This window comes from Procambarus clarkii, chromosome 13 (assembly GCF_040958095.1).
Source record: "Procambarus clarkii isolate CNS0578487 chromosome 13, FALCON_Pclarkii_2.0, whole genome shotgun sequence".
NCBI classification, from domain to species: Eukaryota; Metazoa; Arthropoda; class Malacostraca; order Decapoda; family Cambaridae; genus Procambarus; species Procambarus clarkii.
In genome coordinates, this window is record NC_091162.1 from 29,549,060 (window position 1) to 29,574,036 (window position 24,977).

The window sequence follows — 24,977 nt, forward strand, 5'->3', positions numbered from 1 at the left end:
TCGGAGGGTTCGGGTCGCTCGCGGATTAACGATCAGGCTCCATTTGGACTGCTCCTCGGTGATTCATTACCTGAACCGAGGGGGTTCGATGTGGTCCTTGGCTCTTTGGTGCTGGTTGCTTCGGGTGACTCATCTGCCGAGTTCTCTGGGTTTGGCTCTCCTGGCCGTTCATGTTTGGAGGGTTGTCCAATATCCTGGCAGACAGCCTGTCTTGGTTCATTCCCTGTCTATGGAATGGACAGTCGACTCCAACTCACTCAGTTGGCTCTGCCAGATGTACAGGGTCCCAGGGGGACCCTGTACATATGGAACACAAATATCATAGCAGGGAATGACCCGGGAAATAACCAACCACAGGTCAGAGAACTTTTGAGATTCTGTGACAAATTCTCACTCAATCAACAGATTACAGGACCAACTAGGAACGAAAACACACTAGACTTGTTATTCACAAACAATGATGAAATAATCAGAGACATCACAATCTCAGATACTTCATACTCAGACCATAAGCTCATTGAAGTGCGAACTAGCATAAATAACGGTAGTAGGTCTAAGAGACCCAACAAGCGAGAAGGAATATTCAATCAATTCAATTTCAACAATAAGAGGATCGACTGGGAAAAAATAAATGTAGACCTTACAACCATTCAATGGGAGACGGTCTTAAGCGACAAAACTCCCACACAGGGAATAGCTCAACTGACAGCTGAAGCTTACAAGGTCTGCTTGAAGCATGTGCCTGTGACGAGGGGCAGAAAAAGGACCACTCTAGAAAGAGAACGCAGACGACTGTACAGGAGAAGGAAAAAAATAACGGAAATGCTTCGGCCGTCACAACTATCACAAGCAAGAAAAATACGCCTATGCAGGGCGATCGCAGAAATAGAACAAACGTTGAAGCGATCATATGAGTCTGAGGAAATGGAATTGGAACAGAAAGCTATACAAGAGATAAGGAAAAATCCGAAATATTTTTTCACATACGCAAAATCAAAATCGAAAACCTCGACCAGTATTGGATCGTTAATTACAAATGAAGGTACATACACAGAGGACAACAAAGAGATTAGTGAAATTCTAAGAAGCCAGTATGAGGTTATGTTTAGCACACCAATAAACAACATGAAAGTTGATGACCCAGACAGCTTCTTTATGAATGGCATTCAAGCTGCAGATAATATAACGGATATTACCACAAGTTCGAAAGACTTTGAAAGAGAAATTGACAATATGCCTATGCACTCAGCTCCTGGGCCTGACTCATGGAATTCAATATTCATAAAGAAATGTAAAGTACCAGTAGCGAGAGTACTCAGCGTAATATGAAGAAAGAGCCTAGATACAGGGGAGATAACAGCAGCACTTAAATCTGCAGATATAGCTCTGTTGCACAAGGGGGGGGAGTAAAGCCTTGGCAAAAAATTATAGGTCAGTTGCACTAACATCACACATAATAAAAGTGTTTGAAAGAGTGATTAGGAATCAAATTTCTAGTTTTATGGAAAACTATGAATTGCACAACCCAGGACAACATGGATTTAGAGCGGGAAGATCCTGTCTGTCACAGTTACTCAACCACTATGACAAAATCACAGAAGCCCTAGAAGAAAAGCAAAATGCAGATGTTGTATACACAGACTTTGCAAAGGCGTTCGACAAATGTGACCATGGGGTGATAGCTCACAAAATGAGGTCAATGGGAATAATTGGAAAAGTAGGACGCTGGATACTCAATTTCCTGTCGAACAGAACACAAAGAGTAACAATCAATCAGATAAAATCGAGTCCAAGCGATGTTAAAAGCTCTGTACCTCAAGCTTGTACAGTCCTTGCACTGCTACTGTTCCTTATTCTCATATCTGATATAGACAAAAATAAACGTCACAGCTTTGTGTCATCCTTTGCAGATGACACAAAAATCAGCATGAAAATTACCTCTGCTGAAGACATTGAAAAACTACAAGCAGATGTCAACAAAGTTTTCAATTAGGGCAGCAGAAAATAACATGATGTTTAACAGTGATAAATTTCAAGTACTCAGGTAGGGCAAAAATGAGGATCTGAAACATAATACAGGGTACAAAGCACAATCGAATCTTCCCATAGTAGAAAAACAGCATGTCAAGGATTTGGGAATAATGATATCCGACGCTCTAACATTTAGGGAGCATAACCAAGCAAATATTGCGTCAGTCAGAAAAATGATCGGATGGATTACGAGAACTTTCAAATCCAGGGATCCAATCACAATTGTTGTACTCTTCAAGTCACTTGTGTTGTCCCGTCTCGAGTACTGCTCAGTACTCACTTCCCCCTTCAGAGCAGGAGAGATTGCGGAAATAGAGGGAATACAGAGAACATATACGACACGCATAGATGAGATAAAACACCTTTATTGGGATCGTCTCAAAGCTCTCCAAATGTACTCTCCAGAAAGGAGACGAGAGACATACCAAATAATATACACATGAAAAATACTGGAGGGCCAGGTCCCAAATCTACACAGTAAAATAACAACGTACCAGAGTCAACGATATGGAAGAAAATGCAAGATTGAACCAGTGAAGAGCAGAGGTGCCATAGGCACAATCAGAGAGCACTGTATAAATATCAGAGGTCCGTGGTTGTTCAACATCCTCCCAGCGACTATATGAAATATTGCCGGAACAACCGTGGACATCTTCAAGAGAAAACTGGACTATTTTCTAAGAGAAGTTCTGGATCAGCCAGGCTGTGGTGGGTATGTGGCCCTGCGGGCCGCTCAAAGCAACAGCCTGGTGGACCAAACTCTCACAAGTCAATCCTGGCCTCGGGCCGGGCTTGGGGAGTAGAAGAACTCCCTGAACCCCCATCAAGCAGGTATCAAGCAGGGGTGGACCTCTTCACGTTGGCGTGGTCGAGGCATCTCCTGGTATATGTGGCATTCTTTCCTGACTGCGAGCTCACCAGGGTCAATGCTTTTCAGCAGGACTGGTCGAGGTGGGGTTACCTGTATCTTTTCCCTCTGGTTCCGCTGTTACTCCCGGTCCTAGCTTGCTTGGAGACTTACTGGGGGAGAGTAGTCTTGTTGGCCCCTTGGTGACTGGCCCAGCCTTGGTTTAGGTCCTGCTTGCTCAGTGTCCTAACCCAGGGGTTTTCCCGCGGCTCTGCCTCTTTCAGATGATTGGTCTGGTTCGTTATGTGACTGGTTCGATCTAATCCTCGAGTCTTCACATCTGGTATATTTGACTCGGGTCTATCACCATATATATATATGGTGATCAGGTGGCTTCGTTAATAGTGTTCCATTTGCGTGCTTCGTCTTGGCGGTAGTATGAAGTTTCCTGGTGATCCTTCCATTTCTTATTTGTCTCTTCGTAGTTATACTTCGCTTTCTGTTGAGGTGGTCTTGTCCTTTCTCTTGTGGCTGTTCCAGGACCATCATCTTGTGCCGAATACTGTCGATCATATCGTGCGGTGCTGGCAGAGCTGCTGCAGCTTACTTTCGACATCGATGTTACTTCTGCATCGTTTCGCAAGCTGTCTCGGGTGTTGTTTCACCTCCGCCCTGCTCATGCGCCGCTTGAGCCATCCTGGATGTTGGACAGGGTTCTCTCTTATCTCTCTTTCCCACGGTTTGTGGCCCATTGGGTTTGGGATTGTCTCTCCAAGGCTCTTTTCCTGTTGGCATTAGCCTTTGGAGTCGGGTCGGAGAGCTTCATTTGCTGCTGTCTTATTTTTTTCTAGTGAAGAATGTGACGGCTGCTTTCCAGAAGGGTCCTTGGGTTGTTGATGCTTGGTTAGTCAGGTCAGGGGTGCATCATGTGTTATGACCTGTTGCAGCTCTCTACCCTTATTTGCACGCCACGGATTCTGTGTCCAGGGACGTTCTTTGGGTTGATCCGGTTTCCCTTCCCTGTTCCAGGGTTCAAGGTCTCCCAGGTCATCCGCAAGGTTATTTGGTCTAGCTAGTCTGCGGTCTATCCCCATGCCCACGACGTTCGTGAGTTTGCTGCTCTTGCTGCCATCTTGGGCTGACATTCGGGTGTGGGGCTTTTGGCGGTCGAACAGGGTCCTGGCTGCACACTACCTGGTAAATGTTCCGGGGCCTAGTCAGGCCTATGTTGCTTTGGGTTGCAACTGGTTGTCTTGACTTCGCGTTGAGGGGCGAGTGCTGGCCAACTCCCTGGTGAGTCCCTCTTATTTTTGTCTTTTGGTAAGTAGCTCCGTGGAGCCAAAGGGGCTCCCCCCAAGAAAACTAGTGTTGAATGTAATGAAATGCCATTTGCTGGGTGAGACTTGGAGGCTCCCCGCCATCCCTCCCCTCCCTCCGGTCGGCTGTTTATTCGCGTGTTTTGACATCCAGCTTTCGAACTGATGGTGTGGGTAGTCGGCATGAGGGGCCTGGGGCTTCCCCCTCCTCCCCCCTGGGGAGGAGGGAGCTGCATAGACTGTGCCGCGGCAACGTGGTGATGTCATGCTTGTTTTTCTTTCGGGAGTTCTGTCCACTCGTTTGACTTTTAGTAAAACGAGTGGACAGACAAACAAACAAACCCCTATTCAACCAGAATAGGGGTTTGTTTTGGGATGCTTATCTTTCTGGGTGCCTGACCCAGTCAATGGCAGAAATAGAATGCTCCAAATCACATGTGCAATTCTATAGGCTATTGCTCCTCGTGCCTCTCTGAGGGGGGCCAGGTTCTGACTTGTGGTCTTCGGTAGGCCTAAGGACTCCATTCACACTGACTGACGCCAAAGTCTAATAGTTCCATATATATCAACCTGGATAAGCCCCAGGGAAGCCTTCAGGTCTCGCCCAGAAAATGGCGTTTCATTATATTCAACGCTGGTTTTTCCCTTAAAAATTTATCCTATTTATATTCTTTGTTTCATGTTCTGCTTTATGTTAATATATTTTACTCCCTATTAATAATCATCTTGAATACTCTATCATTCATATGTATACTTAGGGCATGCCTCCCTTACTACTTGTCTTTCTTGGCATGTAAATTAACCTTCCTCTTATGGCAGGTGCCTCCTCTTATGGCAGGTGCCTCCTCTTATGGCAGGTGCCTCCTCTTATGGCTGGTGCCTTCTCTTATGGCAGGTGCCTCCTCTTATGGCAGGTGCCTCCTCTTATGGCAGGTGCCTCCTCTTATGGCAGGTGCCTCCTCTTATGGCAGGTGCCTCCTCTTATGGCAGGTGCCTCCTCTTATGGCAGGTGCCTCCTCTTATGGCAGGTGCCTCCTCTTATGGCAGGTGCCTCCTCTTATGGCAGGTGCCTCCTCTTATGGCAGGTGCCTCCTCTTATGGCTGGTGCCTTCTCTTATGGCAGGTGCCTCCTCTTATGGCAGGTGCCTCCTCTTATGGCAGGTGCCTCCTCTTATGGCAGGTCCCTCCTCTTATGGCAGGTGCCTCCTCTTATGGCAGGTGCCTCCTCTTATGGCAGGTGCCTCCTCTTATGGCAGGTGCCTCCTCTTATGGCAGGTGCCTCTTCTTATGGCAGGTGCCTCCTCTTATGGCTGGTGCCTCCTCTTATGGCTGGTGCCTCCTCTTATGGCAGGTGCCTCCTCTTATGGCAGGTGCCTCTTCTTATGGCAGGTGCCTCCTTTTATGGCAGGTGCCTCCTCTTATGGCAGGTGCCTCTTCTTATGACTGGATCCTCCTCTTATGGCAGGTGCCTCCTCTTATGACTGGATCCTCCTCTTATGGCAGGTGCCTCCTCTTATGACTGGATCCTCCTCTTATGGCAGGTGCCTCCTCTTATGACTGGATCCTCCTCTTATGGCAGGTGCCTCCTCTTATGACTGGATCCTCCTCTTATGGCAGGTGCCTCCTCTTATGACTGGATCCTCCTCTTATGGCAGGTGCCTCCTCTTATGACTGGATCCTCCTCTTATGGCAGGTGCCTCCTCTTATGGCTGGTGCCTTCTCTTATGGCAGGTGCCTCCTCTTATGGCAGGTGCCTCCTCTTATGGCAGGTGCCTCCTCTTATGGCAGGTGCCTCCTCTTATGGCACGTGCCTCTTCTTATGGCAGGTGCCTCCTCTTATGGCTGGTACCTCCTCTTATGGCTGGTGCCTCCTCTTATGGCAGGTGCCTCCTCTTATGGCAGGTGCCTCTTCTTATGGCAGGTGCCTCCTTTTATGGCAGGTGCCTCCTCTTATGGCAGGTGCCTCTTCTTATGGCAGGTGCCTCCTCTTATGGCTGGTGCCTCCTCTTATGGCTGGTGCCTCCTCTTATGGCAGGTGCCTCCTCTTATGGCAGGTGCCTCTTCTTATGGCAGGTGCCTCCTCTTATGGCAGGTGCCTCCTCTTATGGCAGGTGCCTCCTCTTATGGCAGGTGCCTCCTCTTATGGCAGGTGCCTCTTCTTATGGCAGGTGCCTCCTCTTATGGCAGGTGCCTCCTCTTATGGCAGGTGCCTCCTCTTATGACTGGATCCTCCTCTTATGGCAGGTGCCTCCTCTTATGACTGGATCCTCCTCTTATGGCAGGTGCCTCCTCTTATGACTGGATCCTCCTCTTATGGCAGGTGCCTCCTCTTATGACTGGATCCTCCTCTTATGGCAGGTGCCTCCTCTTATGACTGGATCCTCCTCTTATGGCAGGTGCCTCCTCTTATGGCAGGTGCCTCCTCTTATGACTGAATCCTCCTCTTATGGCAGGTGCCTCCTCTTATGACTGGATCCTCCTCTTATGGCAGGTGCCTCCTCTTATGCCAGGTGCCTCCTTTATGGCAGGTGCTTCCTTTTATGGCAGGTACCTCCTCTTATGGCTGGATCCTCCTCTTATGCCAGGTGCCTCCTTTATGGCAAGTGCCTCCTTTATGGCAGGTGCCTCCTTTTATGGCAGGGGCCTCCACTTATTGCTGGTGCCTCCTCTTATGGCAGGTGCCTCATCTTATGGCAGGTGCCACCTTTTATGACAGGTGCCTCCTCTTATGACAAGGGCCTCCTCTTATGGCAGGTACCTCCTCTGATGGTAGATGCCTCCTCTTATAGCAGGAACCACCTCTGATGGCTGGTGCATCAGCTTATGGCAGGTGCATCAGTTTATGGCAGGTACCACCTCTGATGGCAGGTGCTCAGCTTATGGCTTGTACCACCTCTGATGGCAGATGTCTTTTTGTGGCATACACTTTCCTCGCAGGTACCTCCTCTTGGTGCAGGTACCCCATGACACTGGGAAAGAGAATATGATGATCTTGAGAATCATATCAGATTATGGCAAATTGGCATGATATACTATTATGGAACTTTATCATTTGAGACTCATGACCCAGAACAGGAATAAACATTGAAATGTAGGGGTGATATTAAATGAGATTTTGTCTCAATTTATATTTTTTGTATTGTTGCATTCTCTAAATAAATTCATACAAATTAAATAGTAAATTAATGTTTGTTCAGTATAATACAGTATTTGCATTAAAAATTAATGATTGAGGCAAATGGAGAGTGGTGATGCTCAGTGAAGTAAACACTAATATCTTTACTGCTCTCTCTCTCTCTCTCTCTCTCTCTCTCTCTCTCATCAGGTCCTGCCAGAGTATAACTATTTAGGCTCGTTCTATCTTCACTGTCAGCTGGGCGTGTGTTCTGCGGATTCTCTCCCACGTCCAGCAGTTAATCGGGTAAGTTAATGTAACATTTTAAAACTTGTTAAAATAGGGAATTTCTATGATTTTCATAAAATCGGCTAAGATTTTATTCAAGATTAAATTTTCTGTGGGGAGCCCTTCCGGCTATCTGGCGCTATAGAACTGATATACGCTATATTAATTCGGGGCTTCAGTCAATAGAGTCAATTCAGCCTACTGTGGACCATGAGCCAGAACCTGGCCCCCTCAGAGAGGCGCAGGGAGCATTGGCCTGGAAACCACCTTGTATTTGATGGTATTCCATGTCTGCCTATCGACAGACATGGCAGACATGGGTGCCTAGCCCCTCTCTGGGGGCTAGGCACCCAGAGAGATAGGCATCTCAAAACAAACCCCACATGTTAGGAAATTTTAAAAACCCAAGACCAAACAGAGAAACAGAACTCTCCAAAAGAAAACAAGGTAAATGCTTGTCAGCTCTTGCCTCAGTTTCCTGCAGAATTTTATGCCCTTGTAGTGTTTCCTGCTATTTGTGGCGTGTTGGCCAGGAGTAACGTAGTGTACTGGGACTGCATGCGCTTAGGACTGCCTTCCCTAAGCGTCCTGTAAGTACTACCCTTGGGTTCTAGGATTGCCTTCCCCAGGGCTTTCGGGCCTTCACTTCTCTAGGGGTTCCTGCTGCTCGTCATTTACCTTGCCGTTGGGCCCAGCTGGGTTTTTGTGGCCTTTGTTTGGCCTTGGGTAGGAAGTGTTGTTGGTGGTTGGGGTAAAAGGTGCTGTGTAGTACACCTACCTAGTGACAGTTGTGTTCCCTGTTCCTCCTGTTGTTGTTGTTGTTGTGCTTTTGCCGGGTTCTTCTTTTCTTTTTGTTTCATGCCTGGAGGGGGTCGGCCTGGTCTGACTATTAGTCCACATACGATATTTTCGGTGGCCCTCCTCTAAGTCCCCATTATTGTGCACTTCCCAGTTTTGCTCTTTTCCCTCTTATTGACACTAATTAGGGCTCAACCAGCTTTGCAGCACCATTGCCTGGCCTCCCCTTGGGGATTGGCAAAACCCTCCTACAGGCCCTGGAAAACCCTGTTGGGTCCTGGCAGACCCATGGATGCATCTTCCGAGTCCCATCTCATCGTGTGCGAGTTTGCAGGTTGTTTGTTGCCCTTGTCTCAAGGTGACGTTCACCGGTATTGCCTCTGTCATGCTGCTTGTGGGGTCGCTGACACCTTCGACCCGGGGTCGAGCGGGTCTTGTTCCCGGCTCGTTCTCCAATTTACCCTTTCTTCTTCGGTCAGATCTTGGGGGTCAAGTGGCTGTTGTGTTCTTTGGTTGGTTTTGGTTATTGCAACTCACTAGATTGGTTGCCTGCTCAAATGCCCCAGGGCTGCCCCATTTTGGTTAGGTAGAACTTGGAGGCGTTGGTCGCTTCGACCTTGGTTCAATCCGAGCCGATGGGTCCTTCCCCTGCTGTTGTAGTTCCTCTGCCTCTTTTCCCCCCTTGCTGCCGGCTCCCTAATATCTGAGGGTTTTACAGTTGTGGCAGGGTTTAGTTGGGAATGAAACTTGGGCGGCTCTGGAGGCTGCCCTATTCGTTGCAGGAATGGAGCTTGCTTCTCCCACCGAGGCTTCTGGGCCTTACCAGCAGGCCTTTTCTTGTTGCCTTTCTCTTAGACTCTGCCTTTCGTCTAGGGTGGTGGGTGTGGAGGGTGGCTTGCCTCGGGCCTCTGTAGGGGGTTACTGGGGCTGTGGGGGGATCCTGCTAGTAGTTCTGGGGCTGTTTGCCCCTGCTTAGGCCTTGTGCCTTCTGGACAGGGGGGTTTTTGGGGCTCCTTTCTGGGGGAGCCCCATTGGTTCCCCAAAGCCATCCAAGCTGATATACTAATGTCAGACTTTGGCATCATTCATGTGTATGGAGTTCTGTGGGCCTACCAGGGACCACGAGCCAGAACCTGGCCCCCCTCACAGAGGCACGAGGAGCAATAGCCTATAGAAACCCCCGTATGGTTGGAAGCATTCTATGTCTGCCATCAACCAGGTTAGGCACCCAGAAAGGTAAGTGTCCCAAAACAAACCCCTATTCTGGTTAAAATTGCTACAAAAAGCCAAACAAGTGGATAGAACTCCCCCAAACAGAAACGAGCAAACAAATATGACATCACACTTTGCCATGCCGCCGTCTGCGCAGCTCTACCCTCCTCGGTAGGGGGGATGGGGGAGCCCTAGACCCCTGCCCCGGCCATCCTCACCCCAGTTCTGATCGAGGCTGATGCTATAGGCAGCAGTCGTGTGCTCTGGCTCCAGTGGTTGTTTCAGCACTGTGCCTTATGTGTGGTGACTGTCTCCTAGGTGGTGCTTGAGCCAGGAGTGATTCTTCAGTATTCGGGCTGCATGCGCCTAGGGCTCCCTTCCCTAGGTGCCCAGTAAGTACTGCTCTTGGGGCTTGGGGCTACCTTCCACAATTTCCTTGGGGTTCTGCCTCTGCTAGACCATTTCTATTCGGTTTTCGGCCGCCCTTTGTGTGCTTGGGTGTTCTGTCTCCCTTGTTCGCCTTAGGGCAGAGGGGAAGTTTGCACTGGTAAGGGGCGCCTCTGTTCCGCCTGGGTACGCCATTCTTTTGCGGGGTTTTCTTTTTCTTTTTGTTTGCCTGCCTGGTGGGGGGGGGGAATTATTGGTTATTGCCGCTGTGTACTGCATACTCTTCTCTCTTTCAGTGGTGCCCCCCTGCTTGGTCCCTGTGAGTGTACACATCCCAGGGGTTTCAGTTCTTAGAAAGTTGTTTGGTAGACTTTGGTGCCAGTTAGCTGTGCCCTGCCTGGGCTTCCCTGAGAGTGAGTTCCATCTTAAGACCCTGGGAATCCCCACGGGGCCGCGTGGGTCCGATGGATGTGACCCCTGAGTCCCCCCCTCGCTTTATGCGAGTTCAAGGGTTGCCCTGTTCCCTTGTCTCAGGGTGACTCTCACGGTTTTTGCCTCCGTCTGCTGCTTGTTGGGTCGTGACACCTTCGACCTGGGGTCCTGCGAGTTGTTGCTTGTTTGTGACTTGGTTACCCAGTGTTATGCTGACTATGCGAGTGCAGGCAGCATGGGCATTGCACATTGGGTTCAGGTGGTTGCAATGCGCTAGGTTGTTTGCTCCCCAGAAGCCCTGAGGCTGCCCCGTTTTAGTTGTTATGATGGGGCTTGGGGGTGTTGGTCGTTTCAGTTTTGTTTCCATTCACACCCCTTTGTCTTTTCTCTGTTGTGGTTTCATCTGGTCCCCCCTCTCCCTTCCTTCCTGCATTCGGATCCAGCGCCGTCTGTGGGTTCTGGATCGGGGCGGGTATTCGATGGTCTTGAGACTCGGGTAGTCTCGGGGATTTCCCCTTCCAGGGTTGCGCAGGGGGCATTCAAGTCTGTTCCTCTAGCCGTGTTGTACGAGTCTGCCAGTGGGCTCCCTTCTTTACAATTTATTTGGCTGCCCTGGTTTTTTCTTGTGAGGCTGGGACTTTGGCGGGACGGCTCAGCCCCGGGGCCTGCCGTGGGGGTCCCGGGGCTGCGGAGAGGCTGACTTGGGGAGTGTCGGGCCCCATTGGACCCCGCCGGAGTTTTCTACCCACTGAACGAGGCTTGTGGTTACAGGGAGTGGGCTTTTCTGTGGGGAGCCCCTACGGCTCCCTGGAGCTTATCGGGCTAATGTATGTTATATTAGACTGGGACATTAGCTAAAGAGTTCAAACCTACCAGGGACCAGCACCATAACCTGGCCCCTACAGGGAGGTTTCAGGCAGTAATAGCCCTGGAAAACCCCTCTTGTGGTTGGGGTTTTCCTTATCTGCCATTGACCGGGATTAGGCACCCAGAAAGGTAGGCATAACAAAACAAACCCCACATGGTAAAAAGCTAAAACAGAAAACCGAACAGAGGTAGAAACTCCCTACAATCCCAAGGAAACAAGCAAACAAGCAAACATCACACTTTACTGCTTCGCCGATCGTCCGCGCAGCCCTCCCTGCCCCGAGAGGGGGAGGGGGGAGCCACGGACCTCACTATGCCGGCTGCCTAGCATCAGTTTGTAAGCTAATGTCAATTGGGACAGACACTTCTCTGGCCTCAGTGGCCTAGGCGGTGTTTTCCTTTCGTGTCGTTCACTGCCGTGTGTTGTGTGGTGCAGTGGTCAGGTGTTCCTCATCAGTACCGGGGCTGTATGCGCTTAGGGGCTTCCTTCCCTAAGCGCCCTGTGAGTACTGCTCTTGCGTGACAAAGTTATCTTCCCTAGGGCGTTCAGGAACCATTCCCGTAGAGGTTCTTGCTGCTCGGCATTTGCCTCGCCCTTGGGGCCAGCTGGGGCTTGGGGCCCTTGTTTGGCCTTGGGTAGGAACTGGTATTGTGCTGGTTAAGGCGTCAAGGTGTTGCGTGACCTGCCACCTAAGGGGCGACCGGTTCCTGTTGCCTCTGGGGACAGTGTACTTTTGCGGGGTTTTTCTTTTGTTTTTATTTTCATTTGCCTGGTGGGGGTCTGCCTAGTGTGGCTATAATTCCACTGCTAGTGTTTGGTGGCCCTCTGTTAGGCTCCCAGTGATTGTGCATGTTGCAAGGGTTTTCAGTGTTGTCCTCTGCATCTTGTTAGTTTTGGGTTTTAACCAGTTAGCAACATTTTGCCTGGGCTTCCCATAGTTGTTACCCTACGGGCCCTGGAAAACCCTGTCAGGGCTTGGTAGACCATTGAATGTGCCTTCCGGGTTCCAACCCAACTTGTGTGGGTTCGTTGGTTGCTGTGCCCTTGTCTCCGGGTGACAGTCGCCACTTTTACCTCTGTCATGTTGCCTGTTGGGTCACTGACACCTTGACCCGGAGTCTTGCGAGAGGTATTCTCTGCTTGTTCTCCAGTACTCTCCTGATGTTATTACTGTTCAGAGTACAGGCAGCATCCGTGTTGCAAGCTAAGTTAGGTTGCTGCAACACGCTAGGTTGGTTCCCACTCGGATGCCCCGGGGCCGCCCCATTTTGGTTAGGTGCTATTCGCCCCTTTCCCTCCCTGTTCCCGGCTCCGGACCGTCAGCGGGTTTCGGGGTTGGGGCGGGGCTTAGTTGGGGCCGAGACTCGGGCAGTTTCGGGGGCTGCCCCGTTCAGGTTAGGGATGGAGGTTTTCGAGCCTGTTCCTCCTGCCAAGGCTTCTGGGTCTTACCAGCGGCCCTTTCTTGCTGCCTTTCCCATGGACTCTTTCTTTTCTTTAAGGGCGGAGGGCATGGAGAGTGGCTCTGCCCCAGGGCCTCTGTTGCGGGGTTCCCAGGGCTGTGGGGGGGGATGCCTGCTAGCAGTTCTGGGGCTGTTTGCCCCTGCCTGGGTTTTCTGCTTCTGGGCAGTGTTTTTCGCCCATCTAGTCTGCTTGCTTCCCACTTTTGCTGGCGTGTTTTTGTATCTTTTGCAACGGTCCCAGCCCCCCTGTTCTGGTGGCTATTTTCTTCTGCCGGTTTCCCGGCGTGGCCACCAAGGCGCTGCGGTGGTTTGTTTACATGCGTCGGGGTGTGCGAGCAAGCATCTTGGGTGAGTTTTTTCACCTATTTCAGGGGTTTTATTCTCCTGTTGCTGTTTCTTTGCTTTTCTGGTGTTAGGTGAGGTCTTACAGCTCCCCCCCTTCCCCCCTCTCAGGGCGGAGAGGGCTATGTGGACGATTGGCACGGCAGTAAAGTGTGATGTTTGCTTGTTTCCTTGGGATTGTAGGGAGTTTCTACCTCTCTGTTTGGTTTTCTGTTTTAGTTTTTTACCATGTGGGGATTGTTTTGTTATGCCTACCTTTCTGGGTGCCAAACCCCGGTCGATGGCAGATAAGGAAAACCCCAGTCACAAGGGGGTTTTACAGGGCCATTGCTTCCTGAAACCTCTCTGATGGTGCCAGGTTCTGACGTTGGTCCATGGTAGGTCTGAACTCCTTAGCTAATGTCCCGGTCTAATATTACATACATTAGCCCGGTAAGCTCCAGGGAGCCTTCGAGGCTCACCCAGAGAACGGTGTTTCATTACATTCAACGCTGGGTTTTTTCCTTTTCCCCCTCTGCTTTCGAGTTGTTGGGCATTGGCCCCTCCCCGGGTTCGGTTCTTTGTCCCTTCGGGTCCGTCGGTTCCGTCCTATTGGTGGGTACTCTTCTCCATTTTCTCACCCTTTTTCTCTGGGCCAGGACTTCTCCCTCATTCGGGGTCATGTTCCCCTTGTATCAGGGTTCTGCATGCCCTGTGATCTCGGGTGCGACTGTGCCTTTATGAGCCTTCGTGCTTCTGTGTTTGCTTCAGCAGGGGCTCAAAGGTTCAGGAAGGTCTTCGATTCTTCTCGTATTATTGGAACATCTGTTGTCTTCTGGTGAGGCTTCCCTCAAGTCCTTTCTAGGACTCGTTGGTCCTCTTCCGTGCTTCTTCTTGGTTTTCGGTACTGTCTCGTTCTTTTGTCCTGATATCTTCTCCCCGTGTTCTGTCTTGGCACTGCTATTATTCCTTAACCCCTGCACTGCTCACACATTTTCGGCAAAAAAGTCTTGGTGCAATTGTCAAGGACATATTTTTGTTGTTTTCATAAATGCTCAGGTAAAGTTAATGTCAAAATGTTTCCAAAGTCAACTATTTCCCTTTCAGAACACAAAGAGTAATGAAAACATTAAAAAACATAAAAATATAGTCTAATTAAAAAACAAAACTCACAACTCTTAGAGCGCCTAAAGGCGCTTTGCGCAGTGCAGTGGTTAAATCCTCCTAGTTGGCACCCTCCCCGCCAAGCAGGTTGTGTGGTTTGGACCTCATGCGTCCAGCGCATGCGCAGTGGGAGTTTGTTTTGTTTTGGACTGTGTACACAAGTGTTGGTGTTCCACGTCCTTATTCTCTCGGGTGCTTCGCCTCTCTCGCTCCTCTTATCTCTCCAGTCCAAGACCCATGGATTCCGGGGGGGGGGGGGGGGCATTGTTCTGGATTACCAATATGGAGAAGATGCCTAGTTTTCTCTGCATACGGGTGTGGGACTCTGCCTTCGCCTCTACCCTTCTCTTCTCCTGCATGTGCGGCTCTGGTCGTATTTCAATAGCGGTGCTACGATGTGTTGTGACACATTAGTGCCAACATTCTGCAGGTGAATTTATGCGTTTGGGTGTCTCTTTCAGCCAGGCGCTGGTTCGAGGTTTTTGGATGAGTATTGGGGATTGGTTGCGGCATTTTGTTTGGCCCATTGCGTGCTTCTTCCTGTGGCCTTCCTTGTTCGTCTGTGTTATTTGTTACACGGTGGAGCACGGCCCCATCTTTCGTGGTCTTATCTTGGACACTCGTTCCTTGACCATCGTGCAGTGCCTGGCTGAGCCCTTCCATATACATTGCTTTCTCTGTGGGTAGTAGGTCATGTCCCTTTCGTTCCCGTTTACTCCCTGTCTTCTTCATTCCTCATCTTCCTTCTACACTCTTGTCCCTAGTTGCTGGTGCTTGGGCTGTTTTTCTGATCTTTTTCTTGCCTTTTTCCATGTTTTCTCATTCTCTCCTACACGTTGTTGTGTGTTTTAGTATGTGCTTCTTGGCTCTACTTATGCTCGGTTGGTCTTTCTCCATGCTTATTGGTCCGTCCGGGGGGTTCCTTCCGGACGAGCGTTTCTGCTTGCCTGAGTTGGTTCTTTCCCAGTTTGCAGGGTTTGGGCTCCTGATTTTCTGGCTTGCCCTGCCAGTTGGCATTTTCATGATCTCGAGATGTCACTTCTCACGAGTCTCGTTTTGGAACCGCCGTGTTTCCGATCTCCTGGCAAACTCGATAGTATCAAGCTCGATAGATGGAAAGTTTTCTGTATGACAGACGTTTCATCTGGTTTCTTGCCAGTTTCGGTTTCCGGCTCTGCTTGCTCGGTGTTCGTACCTGAGGTTTTCCAGTGGCTCCGCCTCTTCCTAGGCTCTATCAGTAAATGGCAGGGCTGGTTCGGTTCTGAATCGAGTCTCTCGCCATCTGTTGGTGGTCAGGTGGCTTCATTGATGATGTCCCACCTGCGTTCTTCGTCTCGGCAGCAGTGTGTTTTTTTTGGGCAGTCTTTCCTTTTTCTTTTTGTCTCTTAGTAGATTTGCTGCATTTTGTTGGGGTGGTCTTGTCCTTCTCTTGTGCAGGTTCAGGGCCATCATCTTGCCCCATACTGTCGTCATGTCCTGTGTGGCGCTGGCGCAGCCGCTTCGGGATGCTTCGGTTTTGGTGTTACTTCTGCACCAATTCGCGAGCTGTCTCTGGCATGATTCACCTCCGGCCTGCTCTTGTGCCGCTTGAGCCTTCCTGGTTCTTGGATTGGGTGCTCTCTTCTCTTCTTCTGGGTTTGTTGTGGCCCCTTTGGTTCTGGTTTGTTTTCCAAGGCTCTTTTCTTGTTGGCGTTGGGCTCTGGGGGTCGGGGTCAAGGTGCTTCATGCTCTCCTCCGGCTCCTGGGTTTGGCTCTTTTGGTTCTCCTGATAAGTTTGTTCGATTGCAGCTGTCTCCTTCTTATCTGGCAAAGGCTGACACTGTTGCTTTCCAGAGAGGTCCTTGGATTTTTGATGCTTGGTTGGTCTGGCCTGGGGTGCATCATGTGTTGTGTTCGGTTGCGGCGCTTCGCTGTTCTTTACGTATCACGGCTGCCATGAACAGGGGTCACGCTTTAGGTTGTTCCAGTTTCCCTTCTTCCCTTTTCCTGGGTGTGGTTCTCTTTGGTTGCCCGTGGGTTGGTTCGGTCCTGTCAGCCTGCTGTCTGTCCCCATGCCCACACCATTCATAGGTTGGCTATGCGTTCCTTCGTTGATGTTCCTGGGTCTTGTCGGGCCTGTGTGGTCTTCGGTTGGCAGTTGCAGTCTTTTGTCTCCGCTTTGCATTGGAGAGTGGGTGACTTCTGCCTCCCGGGTTAGGTCCCTCTTGTTTTCATCTTTGAGTAGGTAGTACCGGGGAGCCAATGGGGCTCCCCGCCAGAAAACCAGCATTGAATGTAATGAAATGAAATTTTCTGGGTGAGTCACGGAGGCTCCCTGGCAACCCTCCCACCCAGTCTGCGGTTTTTGCATGTTTTTTTATATCCAGCCTCGGAACTATGGTGTGGATGGCCGGCGCAGGGGTTTTGGGCTCCACCTTTCCCCTTCTGGGGAAGGAGGAGCTGCGCAGATGGTGGCGCGTCATCGTCTGCGCATACTCAAACGAGTATGATGTGTGACGTCATACTCGTTTGCTCGTTTCTGTTTGAGGAGTTCTATCCACTTGTTCAACTTTTTGTAGCAATTTTCACCAGAATCGGGGTTTGTTTTGGGATGCCTACCTTTCTGGGTGCCTAACCCAGTCGATGGCAGGCGTAGAATGCTTCCAACCACACGAGGGTATCTACAGTATCCACTCAATTCAACGGCCTCTTTTATACCGATCTGCTGGTATTAACGACCGGTTTGGGAGACCGGTATCTGGAGCCTGCTATACCGGTCTGGCAGTCGATATTACCGACGGTCGGTATTGGGTTTGTTGTGGCATCAGCGTCCCCTCACATGGCGACCAGGCCACCGACCTGGATCGTCCAGAGTCATATATTACATCTTAATTTTCTTTTAAAATGATTCAGTTTAATGAAGAAAATTGTAATTTATTATTAACCCCATAACTGCGTTGCCTCCAAATGTGACACCCCCGCAGTGCGCAGGAAATAAATTATCTGGAAAAAGTTCTTTTTTCTTTTTAAAGTGTCAAAAACCCTTCCCTCAGTATGGGTATGTAAAAAAAAAGTCGAAATTGTACTTACTTTGGCTGCTATGGGGTCTGGAAGTTGGGGCTTGACGTCGTCATTCCCCGTGCGCCCGTGCCGTAAGCTCTCGGGGGCGGTGGGGCGCTCGGGACGGGGTGTGCGAGTTGCCGCGAATATATTTTCGTTCATTTTTTGCGCACCTTTCCAAATACATTTTAATTGTTTTTATGTGCCAATCCAATGTATAATGAACACGTACACTATAATATCACAGTACAACATCCGTACTGTCCGTAGACACTGTGTTACGTGCAGGAAACTTGTGTACACATATGCAGCACATATTTACTATGTATCATGCTAATTTGTGTATATATACAATCTATTTACACACTATACACTGTCACACACTATATACATTCACTATCAACACATTCAGAACACGGCGAGTGAGAGCTGCCACACCCAGCCAGCCCTCCCTCACTTCTCCAACATTGTATTCGCCAACTTTGCCCCTCCCATCATACAGTTATTCACACCAATGTTTCATGTTCATTTATGTATATTTACAACATATGTACTCACTATACACTGTCACACACTATATACATTCACCATCAACACATTCAGAACACCGCGTAGCAGCTGCTTTGTATGGGCCAATAGCAGCTGCCTCGTATGGGCCAATAGCAGCTGCCTCGTATGGGCCAATAGCAGCTGCCCCATATGGGCCAATAGCAGCTGCCCCGTATGGGCCAATAGCAGCTGCCCCGTATGGGCCAATAGCAGCTGCCCCGTATGGGCCAATAGCAGCTGCCCCGTATGGGCCAATAGCAGCTGCCCTGTATGGGCCAATAGCAGCTGCCCCGTATGGGCCAATAGCAGCTGCCTCGTATGGGCCAATAGCAGCTGCCTCGTATGGGCCAATAGCAGCTGCCTCGTATGGGCCAACAGCAGCTGCCTCGTATGGGCCAACAGCAGCTGCCTTGTATGGGCCAACAGCAGCTGCTATTGGCCCATACAGGGCAGCTGCTATTCGCCCATACGGGGCAGCTGCTATTGGCCCATATGGGGCAGCTGCTATTGGCCCATACGGGGCAGCTGCTATTGGCCCATATGGGGCAGCTGCTATTGGCCCATACGAGGCAGCTGCTATTGGCCCATACGAGGCAGCTGATATTGGCCCATACGAGGCAGCTGCTATTGGCCCATACGAAGCAGCTGCTACGCGGTGTTCTGAATGTGTTGATGGTGAATGTATATAGTGTGTGACAGTGTATAGTGTGTAAATAGATTGTATATATACACAAATTAGCATGATACATAGTAAATATGTGCTGCATATGTGTACACAAGTTTCATGCACGTAACACAGTGTCTACGGACAGTACGGATGTTGTACTGCGATATTATAGTGTACGTGTTCATTATACATTGGATTGGCACATAAAAACAATGAAAATGTATTTGGAAAGGTGCGCAAAAAATGAACGAAAATATATTCGCGGCAACTCGCGCGCCCCGCCCCGAGCGCCCCACCGCCCCCGAGAGATTACGGCACGGGCGCACGGGGAATGATGACGTCACACCTCAACTTCCGGACCCCATAGCAGCCAAAGTAAGTACAATTTCGACTTTTTTTTTACATACCCATACTGAGGGAAGGGTTTTTGATACTTTAAAAAGAAAAAAGAATTTTTTCCAGATAATTTATTTCCTGCGCACTGCGGGGGTGTCACATTTGGAGGCAACGCAGTTAAGGGGTTAATAATAAATTAAAGTTTTCTTCATTAATCTGAATCATTTTAAAAGAAAATTAAGATGTAATATATGACTCTGGACGATCCAGGTCGGTGGCCTGGTCGCCATGTGAGGGGACGCTGATGCCACAACAAACCCAATACCGACCGTCGGTAATATCGACTGCCAGACCGGTATAGCAGGCTCCAGATACCGGTCTCCCAAACCGGTCGTTAATACCAGCAGATCGGTATAAAAGAGGCCGTTGAATTGAGTGGATACTGTAGATACCCTCGTGTGGTTGGAAGCATTCTACGCCTGCCATCGACTGGGTTAGGCACCCAGAAAGGTACGCATCCCAAAACAAACCCCGATTCTGGTGAAAATTGCTACAAAAAGTTGAACAAGTGGATAGAACTCCTCAAACAGAAACGAGCAAACGAGTATGACGTCACACATCATACTCGTTTGAGTATGCGCAGACGATGACGCGCCGCCATCTGCGCAGCTCCTCCTTCCCCAGAAGGGGAAAGGTGGAGCCCAAAACCCCTGCGCCGGCCATCCACACCATAGTTCCGAGGCTGGATATAAAAAAACATGCAAAAACCGCAGACTGGGTGGGAGGGTTGCCAGGGAGCCTCCGTGACTAACCCAGAAAATTTAATTTCATTACATTCAATGCTGGTTTTCTGGCGGGGAGCCCCATTGGCTCCCCGGTACTACCTACCCAAAGATGAAAACAAGAGGGACCTAACCCGGGAGGCAGAAGTCACCCACTCTCCAATGCAAAGCGGAGACAAAAGACTGCAACTGCCAACCGAAGACCACACAGGCCCGACAAGGCCCAGGAACATCAACGAAGGAACGCATAGCCAACCTATGAATGGCGTGGGCATGGGGACAGACAGCAGGCTGACAGGACCGAACCAACCCACGGGCAACCAAAGAGATCCACACCCTGGAAAAGGGAAGAAGGGAAAATGGAACAACCTAAAGCGTGACCCCTGTTCATGGCAGCCGTGATACGTAAAGAACAGCGAAGCGCCGCAACCGAACACAACACATGATGCACCCCAGGCCAGACCAACCAAGCATCAAAAATCCAAGGACCTCTCTGGAAAGCAACAGTGTCAGCCTTTGCCAGATAAGAAGGAGACAGCTGCAATCGAACAAACTTATCAGGAGAACCAAAAGAGCCAAACCCAGGAGCCGGAGGAGAGCATGAAGCACCTTGACCCCGACCCCCAGAGCCCAACGCCAACAAGAAAAGAGCCTTGGAAAACAAACCAGAACCAAAGGGGCCACAACAAACCCAGAAGAAGAGAAGAGAGCACCCAATCCAAGAACCAGGAAGGCTCAAGCGGCACAAGAGCAGGCCGGAGGTGAATCATGCCAGAGACAGCTCGCGAATTGGTGCAGAAGTAACACCAAAACCGAAGCATCCCGAAGCGGCTGCGCCAGCGCCACACAGGACATGACGACAGTATGGGGCAAGATGATGGCCCTGAACCTGCACAAGAGAAGGACAAGACCACCCCATATTGGCCTCGTATGGGCCAACAGCAGCTGCCTTGTATGGGCCAACAGCAGCTGCCTTGTATGGGCCAACAGCAGCTGCCTCGTATGGGCCAATAGCAGCTGCCTCATATGGGCCAATAGCAGCTGCCGCATATGGGCCAATAGCAGCTGCCGCGTATGGGCCAATAGCAGCTGCCGCGTATGGGCCAATAGCAGCTGCCTCGTATGGGCCAATAGCAGCTGCCTCGTATGGGCCAATAACAGCTGCCTCGTATGGGCCAATAACAGCTGCCTCGTATGGGCCAATAGCAGCTGCCTCGTATGGGCCAATAGCAGCTGCCGCATATGGGATAATAGGAGCTGCTTCGTATGGGCCAATAGGAGCATTTGGCCATGAACACATTCAGAACACCTCGAGTGAGAGCAGCCACACCCAGCTAGTCTCCCTCACTCCAACATCTTACTCGCCAACATTGCTCCTCCCACCATATTGTTATAGTTCTTATTACACATGTTCTATATACCTATCTACATGTTTTATTTACCAGAACTATGCAAGTAAGCCGGTATTGTGTCCAAACAGTACAGTGGCCACCATACACTGCATGAAAAATCACACAGACGACGCTACGATTACGTCACCTCCCTCACCAAAATAGCTCCTCTCAACATTCTCCTGTTGCTGTTCTTACACTATATACACACACTATATATACCCATGTACATATGTGTTGCCCATAGTGAACCACTAAGCTAGTATGGTGAGCAAAACATGAGTGGCAGCCACACACACAATGAGGCTACCTCAATTCTCGCCCTCCCTCCCTCATCAAAATTCCTCCTTCCACAATACTACGCACAACGCTAATTATAACCACATTCCTGCTATTATCACAATCCTGGCACTAATTCCTGTAAATGAATAATTGACCACACATTTTGAAAAGGAACCTAAGAAATCATTTGAAGATTCCTAGATGAACGAAATAATGCTGTGGTGCTGTGGCTAGCGCTGTGAACATCGTGAACAGCATTGAATCACTGATATTTGAACATTGTACCCAGTCATTATCACACTCAGGTTCTAATATAACACTATCATAGCTAAATAATACAAGTTATATATATATTTTGACATTATTAGGCGATGCTGTGGTCACATGCTGAACAGCAGTGCTGTGCACTCATGGTGCGAGCACCAGCCTTGGTTGCTCACACACTACTGAGGCTCCCACACCCGGGAATGTGGACCACAATTTTTTTTAAAGATGGCGTCTGTTTACAAGAGCCCTGAGGAAGCTGATGTGAACCCCATGTAGCCGCGGGAGTTTTGAATGGAACGTGAAAAATACAAATACCCGAAGGCGCATTGCGCAAACCAGACATGAGCCTGCAGGCGCGTTGCGCAGTTTAAGGGTTAATAAAATATTTTGAAACAGTTTTTATTAAGCAAAAGTCTTTGTTTTCTTATTAAATACCTTTTATAGTATAGGCACTAGGTATTTTTTTTCCACGGACCTAGAATGTACTCCGCCAGGCCATGTGTTCCCATTGTTTACTGTGATCTCGCGCGGCTAGCTTCAATTGTGAAGGATATTACTGTACTGTTAATTGTGATCTTCTTTTTAATTTACAAAATGCCAAAAGTTACTCAAAGGAAGCGCCTGACGGTTGCACAGAGGCTGGAGTTAATTAAGAAACTTGATAAAGGATATTCTCATGCACGAGCAGCAGCAGAGTTAAACATCGGGAAAAGTACAGTAAGTGACATCAAGAAACAGAAGGATACTCTATTAAAATATGTGAGCACAACAGAGTAATTACCTAAGTGTAGTTACAGGATGAGAGCTACGCTCGTGGTGTCCCGTCTTCCCAGCACTCTTTGTCATATAACGTTTTGAAACTCCTGACGGTCTTGGCCTCCACCACCTTCTCACTTAACTTGTTCCAACCGTCTACCACTCTATTTGCGAAGGTGAATTTTCTTATATTTCTTCGGCATCTGTGTTTAGCTAGTTTAAATCTATGACCTCTTGTTCTTGAAGTTCCAGGTCTCAGGAAATCTTCCCTGTCGATTTTATCAATTCCTGTTACTATTTTGTACGTAGTGATCATATCACCTCTTTTTCTTCTGTCTTCTAGTTTTGGCATATTTAATGCTTCTAACCTCTCCTCATAGCTCTTGCCCTTCAGTTCTGGGAGCCACTTAGTAGCATGTCTTTGCACCTTTTCCAGTTTGTTGATGTGCTTCTTAAGATATGGGCACCACACAACAGCTGCATATTCTAGCTTTGGCCTAACAAAAGTCATGAACAATTTCTTTAGTATATCGCCATCCATGTATTTAAAAGCAATTCTGAGGTTAGAAAGCATAGCATTGGCTCCTTGCACAATATTCTTTATGTGCTCCTCAGGTGATAATTTTCTATCTAGAACCACCCCTTGATCTCTTTCTTTATCAGAATTCTTTAAAGATTTCTCACATAATATATGGGTTGTGTGGGGGTCTATGTTCTCCTATTCCACATTCCATAACATGGCATTTATTAACATTAAATTCCATTTACCAAGTGGTGCTCCATATACTTATTTTGTCCAGGTCTTCTTGAAGGGCATGACAATCATCTAAATTTCTTATCCTTCCTATTATCTTAGCATCATCAGCAAACATGTTCATATAATTCTGTATACCAACTGGTAGATCATTTATGTAGACAATAAACATCACTGGTGCAAGAACTGAACCCTGTGGTACTCCACTTGTGACATTTCTCCATTCCGATACATTGCCTCTGATTACTGCCCTCATTTTTCTATCAGTCAGAAAATTTTTCATCCATGTTAGAAGCTTACTTGTCACCCCTCCAATATTTTCCAGTTTCCAGAACAACCTCTTATGTGGAACTCTGTCGAAAGCCTTTTTTAGGTCCAGATAGATGCTGTCAACCCAACCATCTCTTTCCTGTAATATCTCTGTGGCTCGATCATAGAAACTGAGTAAATTCGATTGTGGCTCGATCATAGAAACTGAGTAAATTCGATACACAGGATCTTCCAGATCGAAAACCATACTGTCTGTCTGATATTATATCATTTCTCTCCAGGTGTTCTACCCATTTAGTTTTGATTAGTTTTTCCAATACTTTCACTATTACACTTGTCAATGATACAGGTCTATAATTGAGGGGGTCTTCCCTGCTGCCACTTTTGTAGATTGGAACTATGTTAGCCTGTTTCCACACGTCTGCTACGATTCCTGTACACAGGGATGCCTGAAAGATCAGGTGAAGTGGAAAGCTGAGCTCAGATGCACATTCTCTCAGAACCCATGGTGAAATGCCATCTGGGCCAGCTGCTTTGTTCTTACTGGGCTCCTTTATGTGCTACTTCTGTTGCTGCATGTTCGAGAAAAACAGTAAAGTCTGGTCAGTATCCACAACTGGATGCTGCAGTGTATAAGTGGTTTATTCAGCACTGCACAATTGGCATGGCAATAAGATTTGAAGAGCTTAAAGTTGCAGCAAGTAAACTTACCATTCAATTAGGTATAAAAGATTTCAATGCAAGTGATGGGTCGGTTGGAAGATTTAAGGCTCAGCATAACATTTCAAACACCAAAAAAATTTCTGGTGAGGCATCAAGTGCTGATCCCACTAATGTTGATTCATTTAAGGCTAAATTAAACGAGTACATTGTCAGTAATAATTTAAGCAAATATCAAGCATATAATGCTGCTGACGAGACTGGGTTTATGTGGCGAGCTGTACCAAGTACATCCTTAACCAGTAGGATGCAGAAAAATATTCCTGGACGAAAGATAAGCAAGGAACGACTCTCAGTCTTGCTCTGTGCTAATGCCGATGCCTCTCACAGGACAAAATGTGCCGTGGTAGGCAAGTCTAAAAATCCTAGAGCCTTAAAAAATATAATGCAGGCATTACCTGTAATATATTACAGTTCTAAGAAATCATGGTTTAATCAAACAGTATTTACGGACTGGTTTGAAAATCACTTTTGCAAAGAAGTCAGAGAATTCCAGATCAACAAATGTGGAATAAAGGCCAGTGAGGTTAAGGCATTGTTGCTGCTAGATAATGCCCCTGCTCATCCCATTAGCAAGTTAATTTCAAGGGATGGCAGAATAAAATACATGGCACTTCCACCAAACACAACATCCTTGATCCAGCCCATGGACCAATGTGTTATCCTTGCTGCTAAACGTATGTACCAAACAGCAATGCTTGAAGATGTTTTAGTTGTTTTACCTAGCGAGGAAGATGAATTGACAGGAAAGGATACAAGGGCTCAAAGAACACGAGAAAATCTAAAAAAGTACACAATCAGGGAAGCAATATTCCACTGGGCTAGGCTTTGGAATGAAGTGAAAGAAACCACACTAACAAATTCATGGAAGAAACTGTTAACAGAGAGGCCTAGATGTGATGCAGCAGTATCTGATAGTGAATTC

At 48.5% G+C, this 24,977-nt stretch overlaps 1 protein-coding gene across 1 annotated transcript in view; it reads left to right on the forward strand.

Moving 5' to 3' along the window:
- Positions 1-24,977, forward strand: part of LOC123757291 (transforming growth factor beta receptor type 3) — a 720,483-nt gene that overhangs the window by 633,810 nt on the left and 61,696 nt on the right. Inside the window, 1 exon segment of the mRNA XM_045740847.2 lies at positions 7,520-7,615. Within this exon segment, the coding sequence (XP_045596803.2) occupies positions 7,520-7,615 (96 nt within the window).